Below are 25830 nucleotides of genomic sequence, written 5' to 3' on the forward strand. Positions count from 1 at the left end.
TTTTTTAGCCTCCCGGATTTCAAGTTCTTTTTCCCCCTTGCCCTTTTCTCCCTCGTGTCCCGGCTCTCTCCCTTCATTTGCTGGCAGTGTGCTCACTCGGGAGGTAACGTTAACCACAGCAGTGGGGCTGGGGCATGTTTGTGATGGGCTGGCCCAGAAGGCTGGGGCAGGAGAGGCTGCTCAGGCTGCCTGCACCACTGTCAGATGCTCAGAGTGGTCTCTGGGGTGAGTGTGGCTGAGACATGTCTCCTGCAGTCTCCTGCATAGCCATTCTAGGCTGTTGGGTCCCTACCCAGTTAGGTAAATATGGATAACATTAATTTTCCAGCCCTCTCTCCCCCCTCCCCGATGCCCCATATACTCTTATCTGTGCCCATCTCTCTGTGGCAGCCAGTTTAGTTGTCTGTCTGTCTGTTTATGCCCTGACTTTACATCTGTTCATGGATCCACATGCCTCCCCAGCCTCCTCAGAAGCCTTTCCTGAGGCAGACAGGCTTTTTTTTCCCCCTATAAAGCTTCCCTTGCCTGAATTGCACTGGCTCTAGCAGGCTTTCTGCTACACACACTCTGCATCTACAGCTTCCTATCCCAAGGGGTAAACACCATTTTACCCAGCAGAGCTTGTGGTCCCTGCAGCATCCTTCCCTCTGGAGCTCATCCTGCTGCTGGATGAGGCTCAGCAGCGCCTGGGGTTGGGCTGTCTCGCTGCTGGGGGCTGTGATGGGTCCGTGCTGGCTCCTTCTGCTGCTGCTCCTCCCTTCCAGCAGACACAGTTCCTCTGTGCCAGCGTGGGAGCAGATCAGGAAGGAGATGGAGTGTCCTTCCTCTCCATCCTCCCCCCGAAGAATCCCCGGTGTCGAAGCAGCCAACCTGCACGTTCAGGGTTAAGCCAACTTTCCAGCAGCTTTCTGATGGAAAACTCAGCCCTGCTTTTCTCTGTGCTTTCCTAGGCTGTCCTATTTATCCAGGCTGCAGCGAGCATCCCTCTGGTGCCTGCAGCCATAGCTGGTGCTGGGAGCCAGCACGCAGCTCTGCAGTGCTAGCCCACGGCTAGTCGGGTATTTAGGGTCACTGCACCCCCCTGCCACGTACAAAGGACCTGCTGTGCTGATAATTGAGCTTGGGATCACTGAAAAACCCTTGCAAAACCTCTTTATCAGTCTCAACAGCTGTGTTTGGGGCTCTGGATGAGTTTGGGATCCTGAAATAGCCAAAATGCTTTTGTTGGTGGTTATTTTCCTTCCCTAGCTCCAGGAAGGGGCAGGTTCCTCATGATACATCAATAGAAGAGGCAGATGCCCTTTGGAGGAAGGCACCCAGCAGAGGTCCAGCCTGGCTTGGGCATGAGGAACTGTGTGAGGAACACTGTGTGGGGTTGCTTTTCTTTTGTAGGCACACACAGATGTGTCTGGATGGTCACCAAGGTCTTGGTGTCTTCAGCTCCCATTTGAGGAGACAACTGGTAGTCTGTGGGTGTCTCCAAAGGAGGAAATCTGTTGAAATTTAGTGATTTCACCTGCTTTTATTGGTGTCAGGTGCTGCTCTGTTGTGAGTGGTGGGGTAGAAAGCCCTCGGGCTTCCTACTGCAAGGATCTTGTGTTAAGGAGTGGAAACAGCAGGAACAGGGCAGGGAGATTCTCTGGAGCTGCCTGCACCATTCCGTGGGGCAAAGAGGTGGTGGCAGGACCCTGTTTCTCACAGGCTGAGAAAAGTGGTCACAGCCCCACACGAGGAGATGCATCAACAGCGAAAAGTGGTCCCAGCCCCCCACATCAACACATCAACAGGTGGATGCAGGGAAAGATGCCGGGGTGGGTGAGGGTGCGGGCATCCTGCTGCTCCTGTGGCGAGCGTGGGGCTGCCTGGTGTGAGGAAAACCCCCTTTGCAGCGGGGCTGAAGAGGTTAAAGGTTTTGGGGGCGGAGGGGGGGTGTCTCTCGGCTGGTGGGAGCCCCGGTCCCTCTGCCGGAGCGCGGCGCGGCGGGGGTTAAACGTGTGTGTCCTCCGTGCGCATCCCGCCCCGCTGCCTCCCTCCCGCCCGTGTGCGGGGCTCGGGGCGTGCGGGAGCCGAGGCGCCGGGCAGCGCTGGAGCCGCTGCCATGACAACCCCGGGGATGCTGCCGGCCGGGGCCGGGGTGCTGCCGCCGCCGCCCCCCCGCGCTCCCCTAGCCCCGCACTGAGCCCAGCCGGGAGTGGCCGCCGGTCCCGCGGGGAGACCCCCAGGACCCTCTCGGCGGAGCCGAGGAGCGTCCGGGACATCGCCTGCAGCTCCGCGGGGAAGTTTCGATCTTGCGACAGAATCGGCATTTTGGGGAGCTTTATTGTTTATTTTCCTTTTTTTTTTTTTAATAATTATTCTTTTTTTTTTTTTTTATTTTTTATTCTCCTTTTCCCTCTGTGATTTAAACAAAAACGCAAGAGCCGGCGAACAGCCCAGCCCCGGCCCGCTGCGCCCCCGCCCCGGTGCCGATGCCGCCCTCCCCTTCCTGCCACAAGCACTCACGTTTCCTCCGTGGGTTATAAACTTTTGATGCCAGATCTCCGCAGCGCCTGCCCAGCTGCAGCTGAAAGTAGCGTCTCCAGCAGCCACACATCTGTGACCTTCATCTCGTGCTCCGAACCTTCTCTCCTCCTCTTCCTCCTCCTCCCCCTGGCCCTCCCGTCCTCCTCCCTCGCCCGAGGACAGCGGGACTCCCTCCGATGCCGCTCGGCAGGCTCAGCGCTCGCAGCCAGCCTTGCCGGGGGCTCTCCTGATCTCCGTGGAGCTCCGCAGCGCTCGCCCCGGTGGTTTTGCTCCCCCCCATCCCTCCTCTCCACCCACCCCTTCCCCCTTTTCGCCTTGTCGGGTGTGTTTTTTGCCTGTTGGAAAAGTCCCCGCTGCCCAGGATGGGGGTCGGTGGGTGCTTAGCCCTGCCCTGGAGGTGCCTGGTCGTCCTCTGTCTCAGGCTGCTCTTCCTTGTGCCCGCAGGAGTGCCCGTGCGCAGCGGAGATGCCACCTTCCCCAAAGCCATGGACAACGTGACAGTGCGGCAAGGGGAGAGCGCCACGCTCAGGTAGGAGCAGCTGGACCGGGGCCTCGGGGGGCTTTGGGGGTCCTGGTTGTGGCTTTTGGGGGATGCTCTGTGCCCAGAGGGTCCTGGGACCGGCTGGAGACTTTGCACGTGTCCCAGGGGCTTGTCCCTGTTGTGGCAGGGGACACCTCGGATGGCAGCTCGTCCCCATCGCGGTGGGGGACACCCCGTTGGGGTGGTTTTGTGGGGACGGACACAGCGGTGCCGTGTGGCTGCAGGGCAGGGCTGGCGACCTCCCGAGGGGGCTGCGGGTGCCAGACCAGGAGCTGCCACAGGGGCTTAGGTGGCAGACAGTGAGTTAGCATTGCCTGACACTCCCGAAGTTGTGCCTGTGTGGGAGGGGAAGGGGGTCCAGCCGGCGCTGCCAGCGGGTTTCCAGGGCTGCGATGCCTCCGAGGTGTCGGTGTTTCGCCTTGATCACTTTATAGTCTCCGCACGAATCCGTTAATATCAAATCAATCTCTTACTCCAGGGGTGCATCTTATGAATTCTGATGGATGCTTTCCCTTACGTTGTTTGCTGTAGGAGAAACACAGGCAGCTTGTATGCAGATGGGCCACTTGTGTGCTGCACAGTACAGCCGAGCATCCCTTTGCATTCCCTGGATGAGTTACAGGTGTACATGGTGCAGTGCCCAGCTAGCAGAGCAGCTCTCTGTTGGCATCACAGCAGCGTGTCCGGATGAGCAGAGAGCAGCCCAGCCTTTTTCAGGGGGCAGTGGGGACTCAGCTCGTGGCTGGGGCTTTGGGTCGTGCTGTGCGTGCTTCAGGCAGCCCCGGGAGGACCCGAGCTGGTTAATCCGGGAGCTCTGGGACGTGGGGGAAGGAGCACGGGGATGGTGGGACGTGAGCGTGGAGCAAGCGAGCCTGGAGTTCGTCTGCTGGTTTCTGTGCAGCAGCGAGCAGAGCGTGTCCCCCACACAGGGCTGGCTGCTCCCCCACTCAGACCCGGGCTGGCAGGGCTGCAGCAGAGAGCAGCTGCTCTTCCCAAAGCCAGGCACGGGGATGGCACAAGCAGAGCGTGTCACGCTCTCCGATAGCAGCCGAGCCAGTACAGGGACGAGGAGCTGGTGCTGAACAGAGGGTGCTCTGCTCGCCTGGGTGGTCAGGCAGCCTTTCCGTGCCCGAGGTGGGCTTTGTAGGGGAAATGTTTGGTGCATAATGGGGTGGTGGGAATCAGGCTCTGGCTGGAGGCTCTGTGAGTTCTGTGCTGCTGAGAGAGGCGTTGGTCTCCTGTCTGCTTCCCGCAGACTTTGGGATGTTGCCTGTGCCGTGCTCATCCCTGTTCCTCGATCCTGCAGGGACCCACTGGGACACACTTGTCATTGCCCCGTGTAACCGGGGGCCGTGGCTCAGCTGGAGAGCAGAGGGCTCCGTTTCCTTGTGCTTTTCCTAATTGAACTGTGGCGATGATTAACCCGGGCTGGAGCGAGCAGGGCAGTTTAAAGAAGGACAGTCCCTCAGGGAGGTGCCTTTGGCCCTGGTGCTCTTTTCCTCACTGTCGGAATTTGTCTCCCTGGTGAAGCGTGGGGTTTGGGGCTCTCTGAGGCAGTGCTGGTGTGGGTCAGAGCAGGAGGGGTGCCTTCTGTGGGGGCCTGAGCCCCTTCCCTGGGGAGCCCCTGCAACTCCAGCCGAGCCTGCTGCCAGCAGAGGGCTGACTTGGATCTCCTTTTTTCTTTTTTTTTTTTTCTTTCCTTTTTTTTTTCCCCTTTATTTTTTTTATTTTTAAGCTTTTGGCTCCTTTTCTGTGCTCTTTGCAGGAGGGGATGTTTGTGAAGCAGCCAGCCCTGGAGCCGGTGGGGGGGTATTTTAGCCTTCTTATAAGAAACTCTTCACCCCCCAAGTGCTGGCAGCTGGAAGAAGCCCCTGCCCCCAAAGCACCTGTTCTCTCCCTATTTCCCCCCTTGTTATCTGCTCCTGCTCAGGCCCTCTGGTGCATCTTTTCCATGCCTTCACCCCTCCCTTTTTCTCCTCAAGTCCAGCCTGCTGCCGTCAGTGTTCTGGCCTCCATCTCCCATTTGCTCCCAGTCTGCCCCATCTCTTCTGGCATTCCTGTTTCCCCCCTCCTGTGGGTAGCGAGTAGCTTTCCATCTTCCCTTGGGATCTGGCAGTGGGCAGGGGATTGCACACAGCAAGCCAGAGAGGAGGCATCAGTGGTGGGTTGAAGGCAGGAGCCCAAAGGTGGAGGATCTCAAGGAATAATGCTGGTGTTTATTTGCAGGCTGTGGTACTCTGTGGAGAGCTGGGAAGGGGAAACCTCCCTGGGGGGGTCTTTCCATGTGAATGATGTTTGTGGTAGATTGTGATTTTCCTGGTGAATAGTCTGTGCACCCACAGGAGGAGCAGGTGTGGTGTCCTTTGCTGTCCTCCCTCAAATGGCTTTTGGTGCTCACATGAAGGAGTTGGCCTTGGAAAAACGGAGAGCTGTAATTCCAGCGTGTATCTCTTGCAGAATTATCCCTAATCCTGTTGGGTCTGGAGTGGCCAGTCCTCTCCCATCCTCCTCCATCCTGGGCTGAGCCTGTGTGCCTCCCTGGCTTCCACAGGGCTGGTGGAAGCTCTTTGCTTCCCAGGATCAGCTCTTTAACCACCCGTTGCATTGCAGAAAGGAGATGTGAGCGAGAGCACAGCCGTGGGCAGGCGGTGGAGGAAGCCTGGGGGCTTTTCAGGCTGGTTGTGGTTTTCCTGTATTGGATTTTGGGCGCTTCCATTTCCAGCTCTCCAATCCTTTTTCCGAGGGAGGCTCAGCGTAATCCTTGCAGAAACTCAGGCTCCATCTACAGGCAACTTGTAGGTCATCTTAGATCAGCTGCAAATAATTTGGCTGTTTTAAGCAGAAATTGTTCATAATTCACTACTTTTTATTGTGAGAACAAACGATTCCCATAGTAGTCAGTCCCCTTTCCTCTCTGGGGAGCTCAAGGCAGTTTGCAAATTCTCTGTGTGCTATTGAAAATAAAATCAAGCTGCCTCTTTGCTTATTCTGAAGCACAAAACTCTCTGCCATGAAGTGGGGCAGGTGTTGAGATGGCAGCAGTAACCTGTGTTCCCCGCCAGCCTGGGACACGAAACGGAACGAGGAGCACGCTGGTAACCAGCAGGGAGGTTGAAGAAGGTCACATTTTAATTTCCCAGCTGGGATTTGATGAGGAAACAAGGATTAAGTTTCTGGTTTCGGGAAGAGAGCCATTGAGCCTCAGCTTTCTCCACACGCCGCTTGTTGGGCGCCTGCCCTGGGGTTGCTGTGGGGGCATCGCTGGCAGGGCACATTTGGCAATCCTGGTGCCTTGATCCTGGCTGGAAACTCGGGTTGGGTTTTATCCCAGCTGTGTTGCAGTGGTGGATCTTCTCTGGGGGGGTAAACTGTGGCAAATATTCAAGCAGTGCTAAAATGGGGATGTAAACGGGCTCGTCCCGCTGTGCCGCCGGCAAACCGACCTTTTATAACAGGCATCAGTGCAGTTCATAAAGACATAAACCAACAGCTGCTCCAAATTTCAAGGCTTTATGGTTTTATCTGTATTTAAGAAATATTGTGGTGGGTTTTTTTCTTTTTTTGAGGGAAAGAATGTGTTTCAGTGGTTGGAGGGAGTGGCTGAGAGATGGGACGTGGTGCGTTGTCTCCTTGGCTGTCGCCACAGGGACACCAGGATTTGAGGAGGCCCCTCTGTTGCTCTCGGCCTCAGTTTCCCTGTCTGTAAAACGGACCCAATAGCAGTGGTTTGTCAGTGATGATCAGAAGAATGAGTGTTTGTAGGTGGTGCTGAGGTGGTGCAGAAAACATCAGGGGTATACAGCTAGGCTTTTCTCTACACTAAATAATACAGAGATGCTTTATCTCTATATTTAAAGGCAAATTTTCAAGTCAAATCCCCTGTGCCTGTCTGCTTCTGGTGAACCCATGGCCTCCCCCAGTGCTTGTCCATGAAGGAGACCAAAAAGCCCCAAGATAGCTTTGCTCATTCTCGTAAGCTTCTGTGCTGGCTCTGTTCTGTCAATTAGCGACTATGAGAACAATTCCAATTAAAAATAAAAAGCCCGAATAAAACATCATGAGATGCCGTTCTTCCATTTATTTTTGCAATTATAGTTTTAATTATTCCTGACAATGCTGCTTTAGTTCTTTTTTTTTTCTTTTTTGCTGGTGTGTGTGTGTGTGTGTGTAATAACCTACCACAGCCTGTTTTCCAGCACACGATGAGACCTCAGTAAAGTACAACCACAGCAGGACCACAGTCTGCAGGCAAAGGTCTGGAAAGTCAGGAAATCAGGGGTTTCTGCCTCTTTTTTTGGTCAAACTGCTGGTGCTTCGTGTACCTACCTGTTAATGGGGGTTGTGACACTCACCTGCTGCCCTGCAACGTGCAGCCACGTACCTGGCAGAGAGGAGAAGTGTTAATGCAGCCACGTCTCTGCCGTTAAATCCTTGCTGGGAAGCGGGGAGAGAGTCACCGCTTTTTGTGTGCAAATGCTAAAAGCATGTGGGGATTAGCGAAGAGCAGATTAGCGAGGACTTGCTCCATGGCTGCCCCCTCCTTTCTCCCCCCCCCCTCCTCTCCTACCCAAAAAGTTTTCTGGAGCAGCTAAATATATACCTGCCGTTTCCAAGGTAGAGCTCTCTGCGTGGCGGAGCTGTAATTGGCGACTCAGTGAAATTACAGCCACGGATTCTGGCATTTGGATCCTCCTGGCTGGCATAATAATTTCTCCCTAGGTAGCTGGTATTTAACTTGTCTTATCTGCTCCTGATAGTTGTAATTACAGTGCCCACTAATTTCACTGTAATATTGCAGCCGCTGGAAGGGTGGTTGGAGAAAGGTCGGGGGGTTGCAGGAGGGCTCCCTCCTCCCCTGCCTGCTGCACCAAGGCACGTGATGCTGCCAAAATGCAGATGCTGAGACTGTGGAGCTGGTACCCAACCTTCTGGTTGTGCCCACTTCCCACTTTGGTGGGGCTAGAACAGCCTCACGAGCCCCCGCCACACCGTTGTCCTTGCTGGCATCCGGGAAGGACATGCTGGAGGGAGTCCTGGTGTCCTTGCTGTGGGATGAATCTTGGTCTGCATCTCACATCAGGGCTTGCTGGTTGGTTTGTGGTGACTGCCTGGGTTGTGCAGGGAGAGGTTGGTTGTCTCTGAGATTGGTTGTCCTTGAGGTTGGTGATCCCTGCGGTTCATTGTCCCTGAGGCTCGTTGTTCCTGGACTGGTTATCCCCGCTGTTGTCCCTGCAGATGGTTGTCCTTCAGGCTGGTTGTCCCTGATGTTGGTCATTCCTGGGCTGCTTGTCCCTGAGGCTGGTTGTTCCTGCAGCAGGTTGTCCCTGCTCCAAGAGCACAGTCCTGCTCTGCAAGGGGAAGATCTGGGGCTGACTTGGAGGAGATTCAGGACTGGCTTTGGGGAATTCACCTTCAACCAGCAAGTCTTTGGCTGCTGCTTATGCCAACACCTCTCCTGCTGAGCCAGCACCAGGCAGATTTTGCCGTGGGTGTAGGACTGGACTCGAGCATCAGGAGCTCAGGCCTTGCTGACACAGACTGTAACCAGAAGGTTGGGGTTTTGCTTCAGAAAATCCTGTTTTTGAAAGCACAGTGAGCTGGTGGGGTCTGCAGAGGGAGGAGGAGACCCTCACTGCCACCTCTCCAAGGGACAGGATGTGAGCCCTGGGAAGGCCCTCTTGCCCAGCAAAAAGCCAACCCCCACGCTGAGTTTTTAAGCTCTGCTAGCCAGAAATAGTTCCAAGTGGTGATATTTACCTCCAGGGGATGAGCCTGAACTGCTAGTAATCCTCTCACTATAGGGTACACGAGATCATTTTGCAAGGATAATAAACTCCCTGGTAATAGCTGTCCTTCCCTGGATCACGCCCAGTGCTCCAGGAGCTCAGGTCTTTGTTTCTGGAACAGGATTAGGTGTTAACGCTGCAGAACAAAACCGGGGCACAGTGGCTGCCTTTCACATTCCCGGTTTCCAAAGAGTTTCTCTGTTCCCTTGACTGCTCTCACAGTTTGCCTCCTCCTTGCATTCCTCAGCCCTAAACCACGGATGCTTTTTACAACAGCTGGACATATTGTTTTAAGTGATAATCTTTAGATACTGCAGCCGAGCAGACAGTTCATAAGAAATATCTGATTCGGTGACTATCACTTCTCCTTCTGTCCTTGTGAGCAGCCTTTGAGGGTTAGGATGTGCTGGTTTTTCTTCCCTTTTTTTTTTCTAATGAGAAAAATCATTTCCCCACAGCCCCTGCCAGCAATTTTTAGGCTGTAATGGGTTGTTTACTGCAGGTTTGATTTGATGTGTAGGTCTTGTCTTCCCTGACAGACTGAACCCTTCAAGGTCAGATCTTTAGTGCAAAATACTCACATTTTATACTTCTGTTTTCTTATGAATTTTTCCCAAGATTGGCTTAAAATGAGTTGTTTCCATGGCTATATTCACTTGATGGACTTGTTCCTTGGGATACAAATGGGTCTCAAAGTCTGTTTCTCTGTGGAGGGGGAGGATAATGAGAACAACAACTGTTGTGGTGTAAATTGTAGACTTAAGGGTTTTTTTCTAGTACTCTAAAAGATCAGTAAATTGTGCTGATGCTGATGAGGCACCTTGTGCCATCTCCAGTGCTGGTGGGTTCAGAGTGGGGGCACTCAAGGAGATGTCACACAAAGCATTTTGCTTTTTCTTCTCTTGTTGTACCAAGGCTTGTGTGTGGTGTCACCACCAGGTTGGACCTGGAGAGAAGAGGAATGGGAGGCCGGGAGGGAGAAAAGGGAAGAACAGAAAGAAAAGGTGGAAGGGGGAAAAGAAAAAATTCAAGTGCAAGAAGGGAATGGGTAAAGGTGAAGCCAGAACATTGGAAAAGACTATCCAAGTTGAAATCCATGACTGGTTACCCCCACTGTGTGTCCAGCTGGCTGGACTGAGATGTGGGGGGCTTTGACTTCATCCAGCTGGTACCCAAGTCCCAGGACCAGTCCCAGTGGGATAGTGCATCACCCCATCTCCTATTTTTATATTTTCCCTGTGTGTGTGCACGTGTGTGTATGTATGTATATATATATATATATATATAAATCTAACAAATTTCTAACCCATATAAATCCAATTACCCATGTTTTGCCTGCAGGGAGCGAGGGAGATTAATGTTTGGTATTTTGGCAGGAATGTAAAAAGAAATAGGTGGTAATAACAATGAAGGCTCATAAAAAGGAACCGATAGTCATGTCTGCGCCCGGGAACCCGCCGTAATTCCTGTGGGTATCTGTCAGCAGGTTGTCCTTCTCCCGTGGAGGGGCAGGGAAGAGCCAGGAGTGCTTCCAGGGCACCTGAGCATCCATCCTGCCACTGGAGAAGACATTAATGTGATGATGATAACGGAGGCTGATAAAGAGAAATGGTTTATGTGCCAGGGCACCCTCTCGTGACAGATCCTGCTCTGTCGTGGTTTGTAGGAGCTGTGGGAGCATGTTGCTGTTATCCTCGTTTTGTGGAGAAGCAAACGAGGCCTGAGAAAGCTGGATAAATGTGGGAGGTTTTTTGGAAGGAGAGGTGGGAAGCTCTTCTTCATGCTCTGTGATGAGTCTGTGGTGGTGTTGGTCCCTGCAGATCTGGCTTGGAGTGACACGGCCTGGAGTGTTTCGGGTAGGAGCTGGGAGTACCAGAGTTGTGCTCTTGTCGCTTTTTCCTCCACTCTGAGCCCTTTCCTGCAGTGTCTCTGCATGCTGAGTGTTCCCCAACTCTTTTCCTCCCCTGACATGAACCTGGGCATGCGATGCCTTTTCCTGCAGCTCTCACTCGGGACAGTAGCTTTGCTGGAGGATGAGCAGTCACTGCAAGGCTATTCCCATCGCATCATGTCGCTGCTTGGCTTTGTCCCCTTCTACCCATGCTCTGTCCCATGTGGTGACTGCAGTTGAGGGGGTGTTCTGCTACCAGGCACCTCTCCTCCCTTGGCTTTGACACTTGTGAGCCAGTCACTAATCACCCTCTCTCTGGTGCCTGGGTGAGGTCCCCTGCTGCTCTCGTTGTCCCCCGTGTCACGGGTGGCATCTGCTCTGCTCCTCCGCCGTCACCCGCGGTCACGTATCAATCACGGTTCAGATCCTGCACCCCCACGGCGGGTTCTACCTTCTCTGCAGGCTTTGCATCAGGCTCCTGGCTCTCCGTTTATTACCACCACCGGTTTTATAACCCACTTTATCAGATGACTTTTTTTTTTTTTTTTTTTTTTCCTCCTTTCTTAAAGAGCATAACCCGTGAGCAACTCATCATTTCCGAGAGAGGGAGAGTGCCGTTAGCAGGAGAGCAGGGCTCCATGCTTAGCCCTGGAATGAAGAGCCTGCTTTACCGTGGTGTTGCGTTTAATTCAATCAGAGCAGTTAAAGCCGAGATTTAAAGTCCTTTGTGTGATCACAAGAGTTGCTCTGATGCTGCAGCAGGTAGAAGGGAAGATTGAGCCCATTTCCAAGGAGACTCCAAGTAACTGTTGGAAGCAGCCAGGCCTGGGGCTTACTGCGGCAGCGGCCACGGTGGGAAGCTGTTAGCATTCACATCGCATCCCATCTCTCTCTCTGTCACCCTCCCTGCTCCTGCTCCTTATCCCCATATATTCCTTTAAGTAGAATTGATTAGTTTGGCCCTTTTTTTTTTTTTTTTAACTGGGGGAGGGCTATTTTTAATTAATATTCTTTACTGTAGGATAATTGCGCCGACTGGTCCCATCGCTGTCTGAGTCACCCTCTCCTCCCTTGTTCTTGCGGGAAGGCTCTTTGGACTTAATTAAAGTTAGGGATCCAGGGCTAGCGGGAACAGCAGGAGTCTTGCAGGGTTTTGATGAAATGATTGCTGTGGGGGAAGCAGCTATTTTCTTTCCAGAGCCATAGATTGTGATGCTGAGACAGCGTTACGACCGTCTGGTTTGACCACCTGCTCTGCACAGGCCACTGCATCTTGTCCTGCATTTCCCATCCTGCGCACACAGACCCCTCCTGGACACCCCAGCCGTTGTGTAGGGGTGAGAGGAGCCCAGTTTTGGGGTGTTGCCCCTCCGTGAAGGGAGCATGTCTTTGACCTCCCTGTGCCCGTCGCTGCTGGGCTGTTGCAGGTCGTGGCAGGGGATGTTGGAGGGATAAGGGAGAAGCTCCGTGGACTCGGCGAGTCCTTTTCATCTCAGGTTTAAGCGCTCGTGCTTGCAGACAGCGCTGCCACCAGAGCTCAAATGCAGCCCAAGCAAGAGCTTAACAAGCTCCGAGAGCTGTCCAGAAAGTTATCCTGACACCAAGTGACAGACTCTCAATTGATATCCTCTGGAGACTTTAAACTCACTTCTGCGAGGTTTCCAAAGCTGGTTTTGTCTCATACCTGAAGAATCCTTTATCTGCTGCGACGCCTGCCCTGCCTCATCTCATTGCTCTTGACGTTTCTCTTTGTTGCCTGCTGCAGCTCGGGTAAACTCCACTGCAAAACTATTTAAGAAGGGTTTCTCTCAGGCTCTGCTCTGCTCTGCTCTCTTGCTGGAGTTCCTTTATAAATTGCCTGGGTTGATGCTGTTCCTGCTTGGCTCTGCAGGGAACGGGCTGGAGCGATGTCAGGACCACGCTCTGCTCATCCCAGAGGGCAGGGGATGATCCAGACTACAGGGCAAAGTTAAATAGGGTCAGGAGTGGAAAAGGGAGGAGAAACCATCCTAGGAGATCGCTCACCTTCTGTCCTGGGAAAGCTGTGGAGCAAAGTAGCAAAATCATTTGTGATCAGCTAGGACAGGACAAGAAGCTGTGCCACAGCCAGCAGAGATTTGTCAAGGAGGAATTGTGTCATACGAATCTAGTCTCCTCTCTATAACTGAGTAATGAGCCTCCTGGGCAGGGGGGAAGCAAGAGATGCCTCAGACAGCGATCCAGGCAAGGCTGTATCTGCTGCCCTGTGAGCTGGTGGGAAACCTGGGATGGGAACTGTTGTCTGGAGCTGCTGTAGGGAAACAGGCTGATCTCTGTAAGGTGTTTCCCTGCTTCTGAGACCCAGCCCAATATAAATTCTATTCCCAGCTGGTAGGAAGAGCCACCTTTGCAGTAGTTTCAGGCTGTAGCTGACTGGTAACATCCTGCTGGATGGCACAGAGGACTTGGGGGACTATCTCTATGTCCTGAATCTGCTTGTGTAAGAGTGAGTCTGTTCATAACATCATTGTGCTGCAGGGCTGGCATTATGGTATGCCATCAGGGACTTTGGAGGCTTCTGAAGCAGCAATGTGCAGTTGCTGATGTCTCCTTCTAGACCCTTACCCGGTGGTGCCCTGTGTGAGAAGGTCCATGGTGGAGCATATTTGCTGCTCTGTAAGGTTGGGATGGTTTTCCTTCCAGGCAATGGGGATTGTCAGCCCAGTGCAGGATGGCTGCTGACCACATCCTGCTGCCTCCTGCCTTTTTAGGTGGTGTTCTCAGCAGCAGTACTTCTCCTCCCCTCCTTGCTCAGGGTGTTGTGCTCCAGCACCATCACAGAGCCAGGAAGCCCTAGGCCCCTTCCCAAGTCACTGCTCAGACCCACTGTGCACTAGAGAAGATTTTAAGAGGCAGCTGAGGCCTGCCCAGACTCTATAACTGAGGCTGTGGACTCTCAGAGGTGCAGCTGAAGCATTTTCCTTCATTTTGCTTTTATTGCCCGGTAAATCAGCTCTGGGGCCAGCCTGTCTGTGGGGAGCAGCTCCCTTTACTGAAAGGTGCTCTCCCTCCACCGTCCCTCTCCAGGCCCACAGCCCCAAGCCAGGAGCCATCCAGGGTGGCCATGGGCTCCCTTTGGGAAGAATCCCTGACACTGGCATCGCTCCCCCAATCCCGTGCTTTGTCCTGCGATTGCTGAGCTTGCAGCCCCTTTACAAGACTGATGCTGCACTTAGCAGGGTGCTGCCAAACCCACGGAGTCCAACAGGTTATTTCCCTTCAGAAGCCATTTATCTTTTCCCTTTCAGATGCCGGGCTTCTGTCTCTCACCTCTGGTTTTTCCTCCCACGTGGGAAGGAGCTCAGTCTTCCCAACCCTCCCAAATCACTGGCGCTGGGCATGGGGTCAGACCCATCCTGGGAGGGAGAGGCAGCTGTGGGAGGCAGTGTGGGCGAGGGTGGCAGGGCTCTGTTTGTTCCTTTCCAGTTAATATTTAGGCAGGTTTGCTCCAGACTTCAGCTTCTTGTGCCTGTCTTTTCTGATTGTGTTCTCGGCTGCTCTGTGATGCCAGAAGGTGCAGGGCTGGGGTTTGAAAGCTTTATTCCAGCAGGGAATTGACAATTTATCTTTCTTTTGAGGGGCTTTGCATGGAGGGAGAGGGAAGCTGGGATGCAAAATGTCAGATGGGAAATTGAGGAGCACCTTGGGCTTTGCCACCACCTCTCACTATGACCTTGGGCACCTCACTTAACTCGAGGCTCCAAATTTCCTGACTTTTTGTTTCTTTGGGGGATTCTGAGTCCTAGGTTGGGGCTTGCAAGCTGCCAAAGTGCTTCTGAAAATCCCATCCAAAAGTTTCCCCTTTTTCATTAAACACTAACTTAATAGTACAGGAGAAGGCTGCATGATGGATATTAAAGTTTAACAACTGTGTATATCTATTACCTTGCTGCTAAATCTTTATATGCCTTAAATAATCAATTGATATTTAATTAGCATACAGTACTATTACTGCCTTCCTAAATCTATAACGATAAACCAAGTTACAAGTTATTGGACGTTAATTACTATCTGATGATTAGAAACAGCAAGACATTTCCCAGCCTCATCCCGGATATAATCCAGCGTGTCCGTGCACGCTCCTGAGCCAAACTGTCTCTTAATAATCAATGGGTGTTCAACATGCAATATTTGTCTAATTAGCACTAAATTAAATCCTCATTGACAACACTTCAGGGTAAGAGATCGGCATCGAATATGATGGATTAGACACGGAAGGGCTGTTACTGTAAGCAGGAGATGTGCCTGTCGTTTGCTCTGCTTGTCATGGCTGGCTCTTGCCTCCCTGTGACTGTCAGCCTGGTCCTGGGGGACCTGGATGCTGGATTGACAGTCCTGGAGACCCCAGGTCTCTTTGCTCCAGCTGTAGACACCAGCTCTGAGTTCCCTCCTCTCAACCCTCTGCAGGGAATCACTGTCCTTGGTGTGTCAGGGATGTTCCTCAGCACAAGTTTTCCTGTGCCTTCAGGGTTTTACAGGTGGTGAGACCTCCTGAAGCCTGAGCAGCTCCTTGGTTCCTTCCCAGCACGTCCCCAGCTTGTGATGTGCTCTCGCTCACGGATGTACTTGTGCTTCCACCCAGGAGGGTGGGTTGAGGGGGATGGGACTTTCTCTGCAGGCAAAGGGCTGATCATCTGTCATGGGCAGATGTTTCTTCTGCCTTTTGTGCTGCCACTGAACTTGTCTTGGAGTCTGTGTAGCCTCTGTTTGGGCAGTGAGGATCACAGAGATCACAGAATGGTTGGAAGGCACCTTAAAGCTCAGCTAGTTCCACCCTGCTGCCATGGCAGGGATACCTTCCACTAGCCCAGGTTGCTCCAAGCCCCGTCCAACCTGTCCTGGAACACTTCCAGGGATGGGACAACCACAACACAAGATTTGGGTCCATCCGTCTGAGCTCGGATCAGGGATGCTGGAGGAAGATCGGAGGGATGTGGGAGGGAGAGCAGCCTGGCTTTGTGTGGAAAACCCCCTTGGGGGCTGCTGTCTCACCCGTGGAAGCACCTCTCTGCACTTTACCAGCATCCATGGGAGCTGTTTTGCGGGAGCAGCGGGGTGGATTCACAGCTGCCGGCTCCTTGCGAGACTCAGCCTGTCCTTCACACTCAGCGTGGAGGTAATTAACTGTGCTGATGGGATGTTATGCCAACAGCAAAGCAGAAAACACCAGAAAATGAGTCAGGAGTGATACCAGGGCTGTTCAGCATGGAGACACGGGAAGTGACAGCCGGGAATGCTGCTCTCCTTCTCTCCTGCCACATGGCACGTGTGGGAGCATCATCCCTGCAGCCTCCCTGTCTCCAATGGAGGGCAGGGTCCACCTCTGGAAAGGAGCAGAGGGACACAGGGAGCCTCCCTCAGGGTCTGGCGTGGCTTTGCTGTTGCATTCAGGGGAGATCCATGTTCCCTGGGATGTGTTTTTCTCCCTGGATACATGATGGATGTGTGACTTCCAGCTCTTATTTCCCTCCTTTCAATCCTCCGCAAGGAATCACTATCCTTGCTGTGTCAGGGATGTTTCTCACCACCAGTTTTCCTGCTGCCTTCAGGGTTTTACAAGTGGTGAAACCTCCTGAAGCCTGAGCAGCTCCTTGGTTCCTTTCTCTGCCCCCCCAAAACTGCAGAACCCCACTGGCTGGGATGTGTCCTGCAGTCTGCAAGGGCTGGGATGAGAAAAAAGAAAAATGAATTAAAAAAAAAAAAAGACTTCCAATTAGCAATTGAAATTGTCCTTAAAAGAATTTGCCTATTCTGCAAGGAATGTTTAGTAATTGATAGCAATTTCTAGCAATTAAATACAAATTAATTCGTGCTACCGAGAAGCAGTTTATTTATGGCTCTGTATTTATGGGCACTCCCTCTCCTTAAAACTATCCTTGTTGCTTTTGATAAGTAATTAGAGTTTACTGAATAATTTCCCAATGTAGGTATGAATTTTAAATAATTTTTAATACCATGCAAGTGTTTCATTGTATTGCTGAGTGAGGGATTATCATTATTTATATTGTAGTAGGGCCTGGAGGCTGGGACAGGCACTGTGCAAGTGTATAGCACAGAGATAGTCCCTGCCCAGAACAGCCTGCAGTGAGTTTTATGGCAGCAGCAGGATCCTGAACGTGCTTCCAGGAAATAAAGGTTTTTTGGAGTCTTTTCCACCAGTGCAGCACAGGTTGGAAGCAGTGACTCGGCTGCAAATGTTTCTCCTTCCTCGTGATTTGGGGGAAAGAGTAATTCCCTGCTAGGAATGGTAATGGTTAATCACTTGGAAGGGGAGAGTCAAAGCCCAGACCATGAGGTGGTGAACAAAGATCATCTGTTTTGGTTAGTTAACTTAAGTTTTGGGTTGTTTGAGCAACTTGATCCATGGAAGGTGTCGCAGCCCGTGGCAGGGGTTGGAATGAGATGAGCTTTAAGGTCCCTTCCAAACCCAAACCAGTCTGGGATTCTGTGATTTGAGGTTCCTTTTTAATTGCTTTGTGGCTTTTCTAAGGTGATCTCAGGTCATGGTTGCAAACTTCTAACACTGCTCCTACAGCTCCACCAGTGCTCTTTTGGCTCTTCACGAGGTGAGATCTTATATGATCCCATTTCCAGGACTTGCAGATCTGATGGGAGGGGGAAAAGCAACAAGTGGTTTAAAGCTGTGGGTGGGAGCAGGAAGTGTGACGCCAGACATGGAGAGAGCTCTGACTAGAGGAGGTGATTTTAGGAAAGCTGTGTGTCCCAAGCACCTTCCCTTGGGTGTAATAAGCCCCTCGAAGCCTCCAGTGGATGCTTGGCAGGGCAGGACCCTCGCCAGGGATGGTGTGTGAGGGAGAGATGTCTCCTGGTGTGTGGTTTTCAGAGTGGGGTAGTCATCTCACAAGTGCTGTAAGCATGAGAAGTTGGCCAGGCTTGAGGGAAGGTGCTAATTAAAGCACATGGTGACAGCATCCATGTGAGGAAGATCCTGGAGAGAGGGAGGAAGCCGACCCTGGAGAGCAGGCATCGTGTTCAGAGGTGAGACTGGGAGCTGGCAGCAGTGTCTGGGTTTGTGGTGCCAGGCAGGGGTACACTCCAGAGCACAGACTTTTTGCCCTAAATGTCTTTTAGGGGTCCTGAGGTGAGTGTTGTTTTTATTGAGGGTTAAACTCAAGACTGGGAACCTTGGAGAATTAAATATCTTATGGTGTTAATGTGTAGGGACAGCTTTGGGATTTACCACGTGTACTTAGGTTATAGCTGAAGTGCCCTGGGGCTGTTTGGAGCTTTGAGGCTGCTTGGACCCTTTGGAGAGGTGCAGAGGTGCCCCATTGCTGCCCCTGTCCCCTTTGTCACCTGCAGGGAGAGGGGTCGGCCCCCACCTCTGGTTCAAAGTCTGTGCTGATCCTGCCTGTGGCTGCACAGCCTGTTCTGGCTTCATTACCGAGCTTGATTAAATGGTACTTGTACAGCCAAGGGTTGGGAAAACACACAAAGGGACTTTTCTAGTCATCTGAGGCACTTGGATACCGTGGAGACAGATGCTGAAGGGAGAGAGAGACGTGGTTTGACATTGCGGTCGCGGTAATGAGATGGAACCCATTAGGGCAGCGTCCTTCTGGGATGCAGGTGCCTCCAAGGGAGGGAGAGGGTTCAGACAGAGCCCCAGGAACTGGAAAAGGCTCCCTCTGAACAGGAAAAGAGTGAACTGAGGAGCTGTGCTGTCTGGGGGACAGGGTGCTCTGGCTCTTGCAGAGGGTGGGGTTGGGAGAAAAGGAGGGTGAGAATGTTTTGGCCTCGGGGTCTCACTTCTGTATCTTGTTTTAGAGAGTCTGTGTGTGCAACCAGCAATATTTTCACACTGTCAGAGCACACAGAGCTGGATTTAACCAGCACCTTGTGGGTTGTGCAGGTGCTGCAGCATCAGGGGATGTGTGTGGTGCATGGGACGATGCTGAGAAAGGAGGCAACTCCTGTCACCATTCTGTGAATCCTCAAATAGGATGTGGTCTCCCAGACTTATCAGATTAAGCTTGTCTTTAGGGGCTGGGAAAGGCTGTAGCAGAAGGTGGCAACTGCTATTACAGGGCAGCAATGAGTGAGTTTGGCTAATCCTGAAGATGCCAGGTCTAGTCAGTCCATAAGATCCACCCTGAGTGGGACATTAAGCAGATGTCTCAGCAGAGACAGGCATGTGAGAGACTTGTAAGGATGAAGAAGTAGCTTCAACCCAGCAGGTTCATGGTCTTGAACTCTCCTGGTCTGCAAGTCTTCCCTTAGATTTCACAGTCTGGTTATTTTTGTACCATCCTCCCCACGCTGGAGGAGTTTGGAGCTTTTCCTCCCTGCCCATCTGCAAACCTGGTCTAAACGCTTTCCTTTTACCCATTACTGCTGCTTCGAGGGTCTGGGGCACGGCAGTGCCTTTCATCCCTCCTTCCTTGTAATGATTCAAAGGATTCAGAGCTGGTGGCTTTTGACCTCTGCACTCTGGGTCTCTGGTTTGTTATAAGCTGTTGAGAGGTGGTTTGTGGTGCTCTGGTGCACAGAGGAGAGATGCTGTGGACTCTTTTGGGTTAATGAACTGCCTGCCTGTGAGGGATCAGACTCAGTGATCCCTCGGGTCCCTTCTGGGGGGTGTGTAACACCCCCTACTCTCACCCTGTGAGCTGGACCCGCTGGCACCACGCACGTGTCGAGACACAGAGATCTTAGGAGATGGTCAAGACTTGAAACTGTGGCCTCTGATGGCCCTGCTCTCCCTTCTGGCAACTCGCTCGCTTCTGTGATTAACTTCCCATCCCCAAAGTCACTGGCTCTGTGAAGCTTCAGGACCCTGCCACTGCTGCTGACTGCTCGAGTGCCCCGCAAGCCTCCAGACAAGGGTCAGCGAGGCGGCTGCTGTCTGAGGAGCTCAAAGGCTCCGGGTTTGAAAGCCAAGAGCACTTCTCTGCTCTTTGACTGTGGGCTGAAGAGCCTGCAGGCTGCAGACAGGGGGTTTGGGCTCTCAGCAGCCACGTGGTCGCTGAGTATTTGTGCTCAAGCTCATCAGGGCAGTGCTGTGGTGGGATGCTGGGAGGTGCCAAAATCACCGTGTGATGAGAGATGATGGTGCTGGCTTTGCTGGGGGTGTGGTGAGGAGGGATGGCCTTGCTGGAGGTGGGTGAGGGGAAGGAGCTGAGCCATCCCAATCCCTTCTGGAAGGATCACAGTTAAACTCCCGTGGCAGGATTGCTCAGCAGTGATTCATCAGCCTTAGCGTTAGGGCGGTTCTCCTTTGCTGTCTGCAGGAATAACACTTGGGAACAGGGGAGGGGATGTGTCACCCCCCAGGGAGATTCTGAAGTGCCACCACATGGATAATCAACCAAAGCTGGGTGGTCCAGAGGAGGAGATTAGCAGGGTGGAGGCAGGAATGCTGCTGGCACAGTGGCTCTCCTGTGTCTCACTGACCGTGCGTGTCCAAGGGATGCTCCAGCCATGGGTGGGCACTCAGATTTGGGGTGTGGAAGTGCCTGTCCGCAGCTGCAGTGGGATTTTGCATTTTAGACCAGAGGGCTTGAACCTTCTTGACCACAAGCAGCACCTGAGCCATACCAAAACCAGGCAGAGTGAGTTTGCCAGGTCAAAGCCTCCCTGCCTTTATTGCTGTTTTCCTGACAGCAACCCATCCCTCCGACAAATAAAAATTCCACGCACGGAGCCGGTTAAAAACATCAATTAGCTCTAAAACAATTATTATTTTTTTTGAAATGCCATTTTATATATGCAATAACACAACACAATAATCCTGGGTTATTTAACAGAGCATTTACCATGAAAACAGTCATTACTCTTTAAACGCTGCTGACTGTACAAGCCTCTTAACATTAAACGGCAAGTGAGGCAGAAGTCTTGTCGTCAGAAACGCCACATCCCCCGGAATATATTAGAGACATTGTCACTGGAAAGCTCCCTGCTTGGCTGAGTGGCATTTCCCATGCTGGGGAAGCTTTTAAAATGGGATAGCCCATGGAGCATGGGAGTATTATCCAAGTTTTGGTTGGTTTAGGCACAGGCGCGTGTTGGAGAGGATCAGATGGGTTCACTGCAATTTTACTGCAGCCCTGTGGCCTCCTTGTGCCCCCATCCCTCTCTTCTTCAGCCTCAAGCGGTGCCAGGGGAGGGTCAGGTTGGACATCAGGAAGAATTTCTCCACAGAAACAGTTGTCAGGCATTGGAAGGGGCTGCCCAGGGAGGTTTGGAGTCCCCATCCCTGGAGGTGTCCAAGGAATGAGTGGACGTGACACTCAGTGCTCTGGGCTGGGGGACAAGGTGGGGATCGGGCACAGGTTGGACTTTATGGTTTTGGAGGTCTTTTCCAACCTAAATGATTCTGTCATCCTGCACCATCCTGATCTCCAAGGGTAGCAGGCATATTCATTATCCAGCCTAAACCCAGCAGATTTAGCAGTTTTAATAGTCTCAACAGGGCCTATCATAATGCACAGATAAAGATATTTTTTGCTGCTAAGTCAATAATGAATTTAGTAGTAAATTCTGCTTTTCCCCCCCGTTTGTGGTTCAAGGGAATTGTGCTGGATGTATATTATTTACTTACTTATTAGACCTCTCCTTGCTACCTGGCACAAGCCCGAGGGAACAGATGGAAGTACCATTCTCAGGCTACCAAAAAGCCTTTGGTTTAAGCAAAATAGTTGTGTTTAAAGATTAATTTAAGATGCTTTAAAAATTGAGCAGGCCCATTCATTTTTAATATTGATTGATATTATTATAAAAGATTCAGCTGCAACTCTTCTCACCAGGACCTCTCTTGGCTCATAGACAGTGCGTTTGTCTGTGAGGGACGGGGCTTAGTTATTTTTAATCTTTGATACTCATTCTTGTGAAATTTATGGGAAGCGTCGTCTCGTGTCTGGCACGTCAGAGCATTCCAGGCAGGAGCTGGGAGGGCCTGGGGAGGAGGTTGAAGCTGGATGAGTGGCTGATGGGGATTGGAGCCTCTGTCTCTGCTGGATGAAGGGAGGGGGTTGGTACATCTTATTCCAGCAGCGCCGCAGAGCTGCGAGCAAATCTTCCATTAAACTGGAGAGTTTAATGGAAACAACTGGAAGTTTAATGGAAGGTGCAGCAAATGCTGGGGACCTGAATAGGCAGAAAATTAAAATCTGCCCAAACAGCAAGTACCTTTGGGTGTGCTTTTTGCAAATGTACTTTTTTTTTTATTATTATTAAATATTTTTTAACGTAGAAATGGAAAAGAAATACCGGCACAGCAGCTCCCCCTTTGCATTGGCATCCTTTGATAGCATTTTGTTGGCAAATTGGGGACACAAAGCAGCCACCCCAGCCCTGGAGGAGCCGAGTTTGCTGCTGAGGAATAATTCTCCAAATTGCATTTATTTCACAGGCGTGAAAGGTCACAAAGTGAAGGGAAACAAGAACTGTATTCAATTAGACAATTCGATCAAAATAAATCTGTCACGATGGCATTCCTGCTGAGGAATCAATTGACTTGGAAAATGAAGGCAGCTGCTGCTGCTGTTGTTATTATTGTTGTTATTATTATTATTTTAAATTAGCTCCAGTACCTGCCAGGAGTACCTGAGCTGGAGTGCCCGAGTGGTTCACATCATCCATCACTCTTACTAGATATTAATACATCCTCCCCCGCCCTGCATTTCGTGTCCTGTTAATGGTCAAGTGGCCCCAGAGTGCTTCCTGGGAGGCTGATAGGAATGATTAGTAATGAGAAGGGATGGTGAGGCTTTTTTTTTTTTTTTTTTTTCCCAAGCAGAAGGTTCAGGGAATGAAAAACATGATGAGAGGGAGAACAAGCAGGCGCAGACACGGCTGGTGTGCTTGGTCAGACACGGTTCTTGGTGGCTCTAAATCAACCTGAGTAATATCTCAGCATGTTCCTTTTTTTTTATAGCGGAGAAGGTTTCCAAATAATTGATTTTATGGCTGGGGATTGGGAGGAAAGGGCTTTGTCTTCCCTTGCTGCTGCTCCTGCCTCCCTGGGAGTTCTGGCTCTGGCTTGGTGGCACTGGGGGTTGTCCCTGTGCCTTGATGGGCAAAGGAGTTTGCCAAGGGATGCTACAGGAAGATGGGGCAGAGGAACATGATCCATCATGTTGGAAGCTGAGGAGAGGCTGAGGTGGGCAAAAGCTAGGATGAGATGTTCCCTTAGGGAATAAATGATTTTACACATTTCTCTCCTGTGGGAGAGAACTCGAAGCCCCCACAGTCCACTCCATCAGCTGAGCTATTTAAAACTTGACTTGGTAGAGCACTGGAGAAATACAGCAAAGAAACAGGCCTGCCCCAGCTGGATGAGAGCCTGGAGAACTCTGACAGATCCTTTCCAGCTCTGGCTCTTCCCTTTCTGCTGCCGTCAGCCCTTGGCGGCTGAACTGGCGTCGGCTCCCGGGGATGTCCCGTCTTTGAACGTGCTGTGTGGGGAAATCAGATGTGAAGGTTCCCAGGGCTGGCAGGTAGAAGTGTCTGGGCTGCCTGTGGTGGGAAAAGTGATGAGAGAAGTTTCCTTCATCTCTTACCAGCTGGGGTGTTTTCCTTTGTATCGGGCGACCTTAAAAAACCCCACAGAAATGAAGAAAAGCCACCAACCTCCTTTAAAGTCAGACTTTATCCCGGCAGCGTACTGCTCTGCTGCTCAACTGCCTTCAGCTTGGTGCACCTCATCAAAGGCTCTTCCCATGCCTTGGGCAGCTCTGCCTGGCTGCTGCCTGTGGCTGGCAGGCTGTGCCCCAGGGGGTCACCTGAAGTAGCACCAGATCCTCCTCTCTGTGTCTCAGAGGTGGCTGAATTGTTAGCATTAGGTGGCACGGGAAAACAGGCTCCTCCTGAACATCTGGTAGGTACCAGCACACTGGCTTGGTGCTGACACTGTGCTCTAGATGGTTTCTGTGGGTCTGACTCCATCCTTCTCCTCTAAATCATAGAACAGTTTCTATTGGAAAAGCCCTCTGAGACCACTGAGTCCAACCATTCCCCCAGCACTGCCAAGCCCACCACTAAACCACATCCCCAGATGCCACAGCTATATGTCTTATAAATCCCTCCAGGGATGGTGACTCCACCACTACCCTGGGCATCCTGTACCTGGGCTTGGCCACCCTTTCCATGAAGAAATCATTCCTAATATTCAGCCTACACCTCCCCTGGTGGAATGTGAAACCATTTCCTTGTTGCCTGGTTTGATGCCCTGGTCCTACCTGGCCATCAGCCTGCTGCTCCATGCCTTGAAATGAGTGCCACTGTGCCCACCTGGAGACTCTGGGGCTGGGCACGTGCATTCAGAGCCAGGCTGAAGATGCACTTGCCTTTCCACACCCGTGTGTGCAGGTGATCCAGGTGGGATCACTCGGGGGCAGCGTGGCAGGAGAGAGACCCCAGCTCTCACCTCCTCCTCCCATTGCTTGAATTTTTATTGACTGGTGATGACAAACTGGTTTATGGACGGATCTTTTATACCCGCTAGGACTCGGCAGTTATTTTTGAGATGATGCTTTGCCTCAGAATCTTCCTTCCTTCATCCTTCATAAATCTTGAGCGAGGCTGCTGCATTCAGACCAAGCTTAATATTCTTCTTGCAGATCTCTGCACCAAAATGGCTGTATCCAAGCAGGGAGGGGTCTGTGGATTCCCTGCCACCCCTTTGCTCTGCTCTAAGGGCAGTTGTGAAACTCGGTGTTAGGGTCTGTGAAGGGGTGTGGGGTCCTCGGAGGGGGCAGGACGGTGCTACCTCGGGGGTGTTTTGTGTGATGATCCAGTGTGTGTGGATATGAACCTCTTCTCTGCTCTTCCCATCAGGGTGTGGGTTGTGAAGAATAGTTTGGAGTATGGGGGATGGTGGCAGTTAGGGAAGAGCAATGGGGAGAGTAATGGGAATAAAAGAATAAGGAGGGGATAGAAAGAGAGACTTATTTTGCAGCTGTGTGTTGCTGTTGTTGGATTTTTTTGAGTGAAAAGCAGAGGAGAAGGAGTCCAGCCCCCTTATTTCACCTCTCCTCCACTAATACGTTTGCTTGGAAAGGACAGATCCCATTCACTTGGCCTTTCTCCTCTCCTCATTAACTCCCACGACCTTGGGGCTGTGGCGAGAGCAAAGCGTTTATCCCAACAAAAGGATTATCCAAATAAATAACCAGAGTTTTCAGAAAGGTCATGTCCCTCGCAAGCCCAGGCAGAGGCAAAACCTCTGTGCTCAGCTGAGTTTGGACTGGCTTTTCTTCCCAACGTGTCAAGTGATAAATCCCACGTTTTGTCACCTCCCCCCTGAGCATCGTCTTTCCCACAGTAGAGCTGGAGGATATTTTCCTGGGAGCATGAGGAGTGGAGCAATGCTCAGCAGCATCATTATCCCCCAGGATGTGTGAAAAGCCCCATGGGACCCTGCTGTTGTGCTGTCATTGCTCTTCCCCTTTCCAGAGCATCCCAAGTATCTCCCAGTGGGACGTAACCAGCAGAATAAGCTCCAGACTCCCTGTTGGCAGGTCAGTGGAGGAGCCCTCCTTTAGACAGGCTCCACGAGATGAAATGCACCTTTGAGGGGTTCAAATTCATGGCAGAAGCTGCTGATTTTTGGTCTTGGATGTCAAGAAATTAAGGGCACGCCGTGTGATGTGGAAACAACTGCAGGGACCTGGGAGGTGGTTCCTCACAAGATACACTTGTGTGTGTAGTAGGTGTATGCATAGATAGGAGCTTCCTAAATAAGCCAGACAGTTGTCACTCTTGATTTTGGAGTTTCAAATAATAATATTCCCTCTAATTTTCATGGCCTTTGGGATTTCCCTCCTGTGCACTGCACTGCTCTGGTTTAATTCAGGCTGGGCTCAAGGGACAGGGTTTGCCCTCAGTTTATCAGGCAGCACCTTCTTTAGCAGATGGCCTTTTTTTCCATGTTTCCTACAGCAAACATGTCTCTTAGGTGCTCTGACCGTGTCCTGCTTTCAGTTTTTCTGCAAAAAAAAAAAGGCACAAATACATGTTTGGTGATGCAAATGAACGTGGCTGCTTCCAGCGAGCCCCTCGCGAGGCTGTCAGGAGCAGCCAGGCATTGC

At 51.7% G+C, this 25830-nt stretch overlaps 1 protein-coding gene across 5 annotated transcripts in view; it reads left to right on the plus strand.

Annotated features, from left to right (window-relative positions):
* The window catches only part of LOC113982491 (opioid-binding protein/cell adhesion molecule homolog), a 148929-nt gene that overhangs the window by 34348 nt on the left and 88751 nt on the right, over positions 1-25830 (plus strand). For 3 of the 5 annotated variants that reach the window (XM_027710754.2, XM_027710755.2, XM_027710748.2), the window contains exon 1: positions 2699-3052. In XM_027710754.2, the coding sequence (XP_027566555.1) occupies positions 2886-3052 (167 nt within the window). In that variant the 5' untranslated portion in view covers positions 2699-2885. Of the gene's footprint in view, positions 1-2399; positions 2570-2698; positions 3053-25830 lie in introns of those variants that run through there. The other 2 variants (XM_027710749.2, XM_027710753.2) reach the window with 2 other exon arrangements.

The sequence above is a fragment of the Pipra filicauda genome, unplaced genomic scaffold, assembly GCF_003945595.2.
Source record: "Pipra filicauda isolate LSUMZ 115617 unplaced genomic scaffold, ASM394559v2 scaffold339_size799093_pilon, whole genome shotgun sequence".
Classification (NCBI taxonomy): domain Eukaryota; kingdom Metazoa; phylum Chordata; class Aves; order Passeriformes; family Pipridae; genus Pipra; species Pipra filicauda.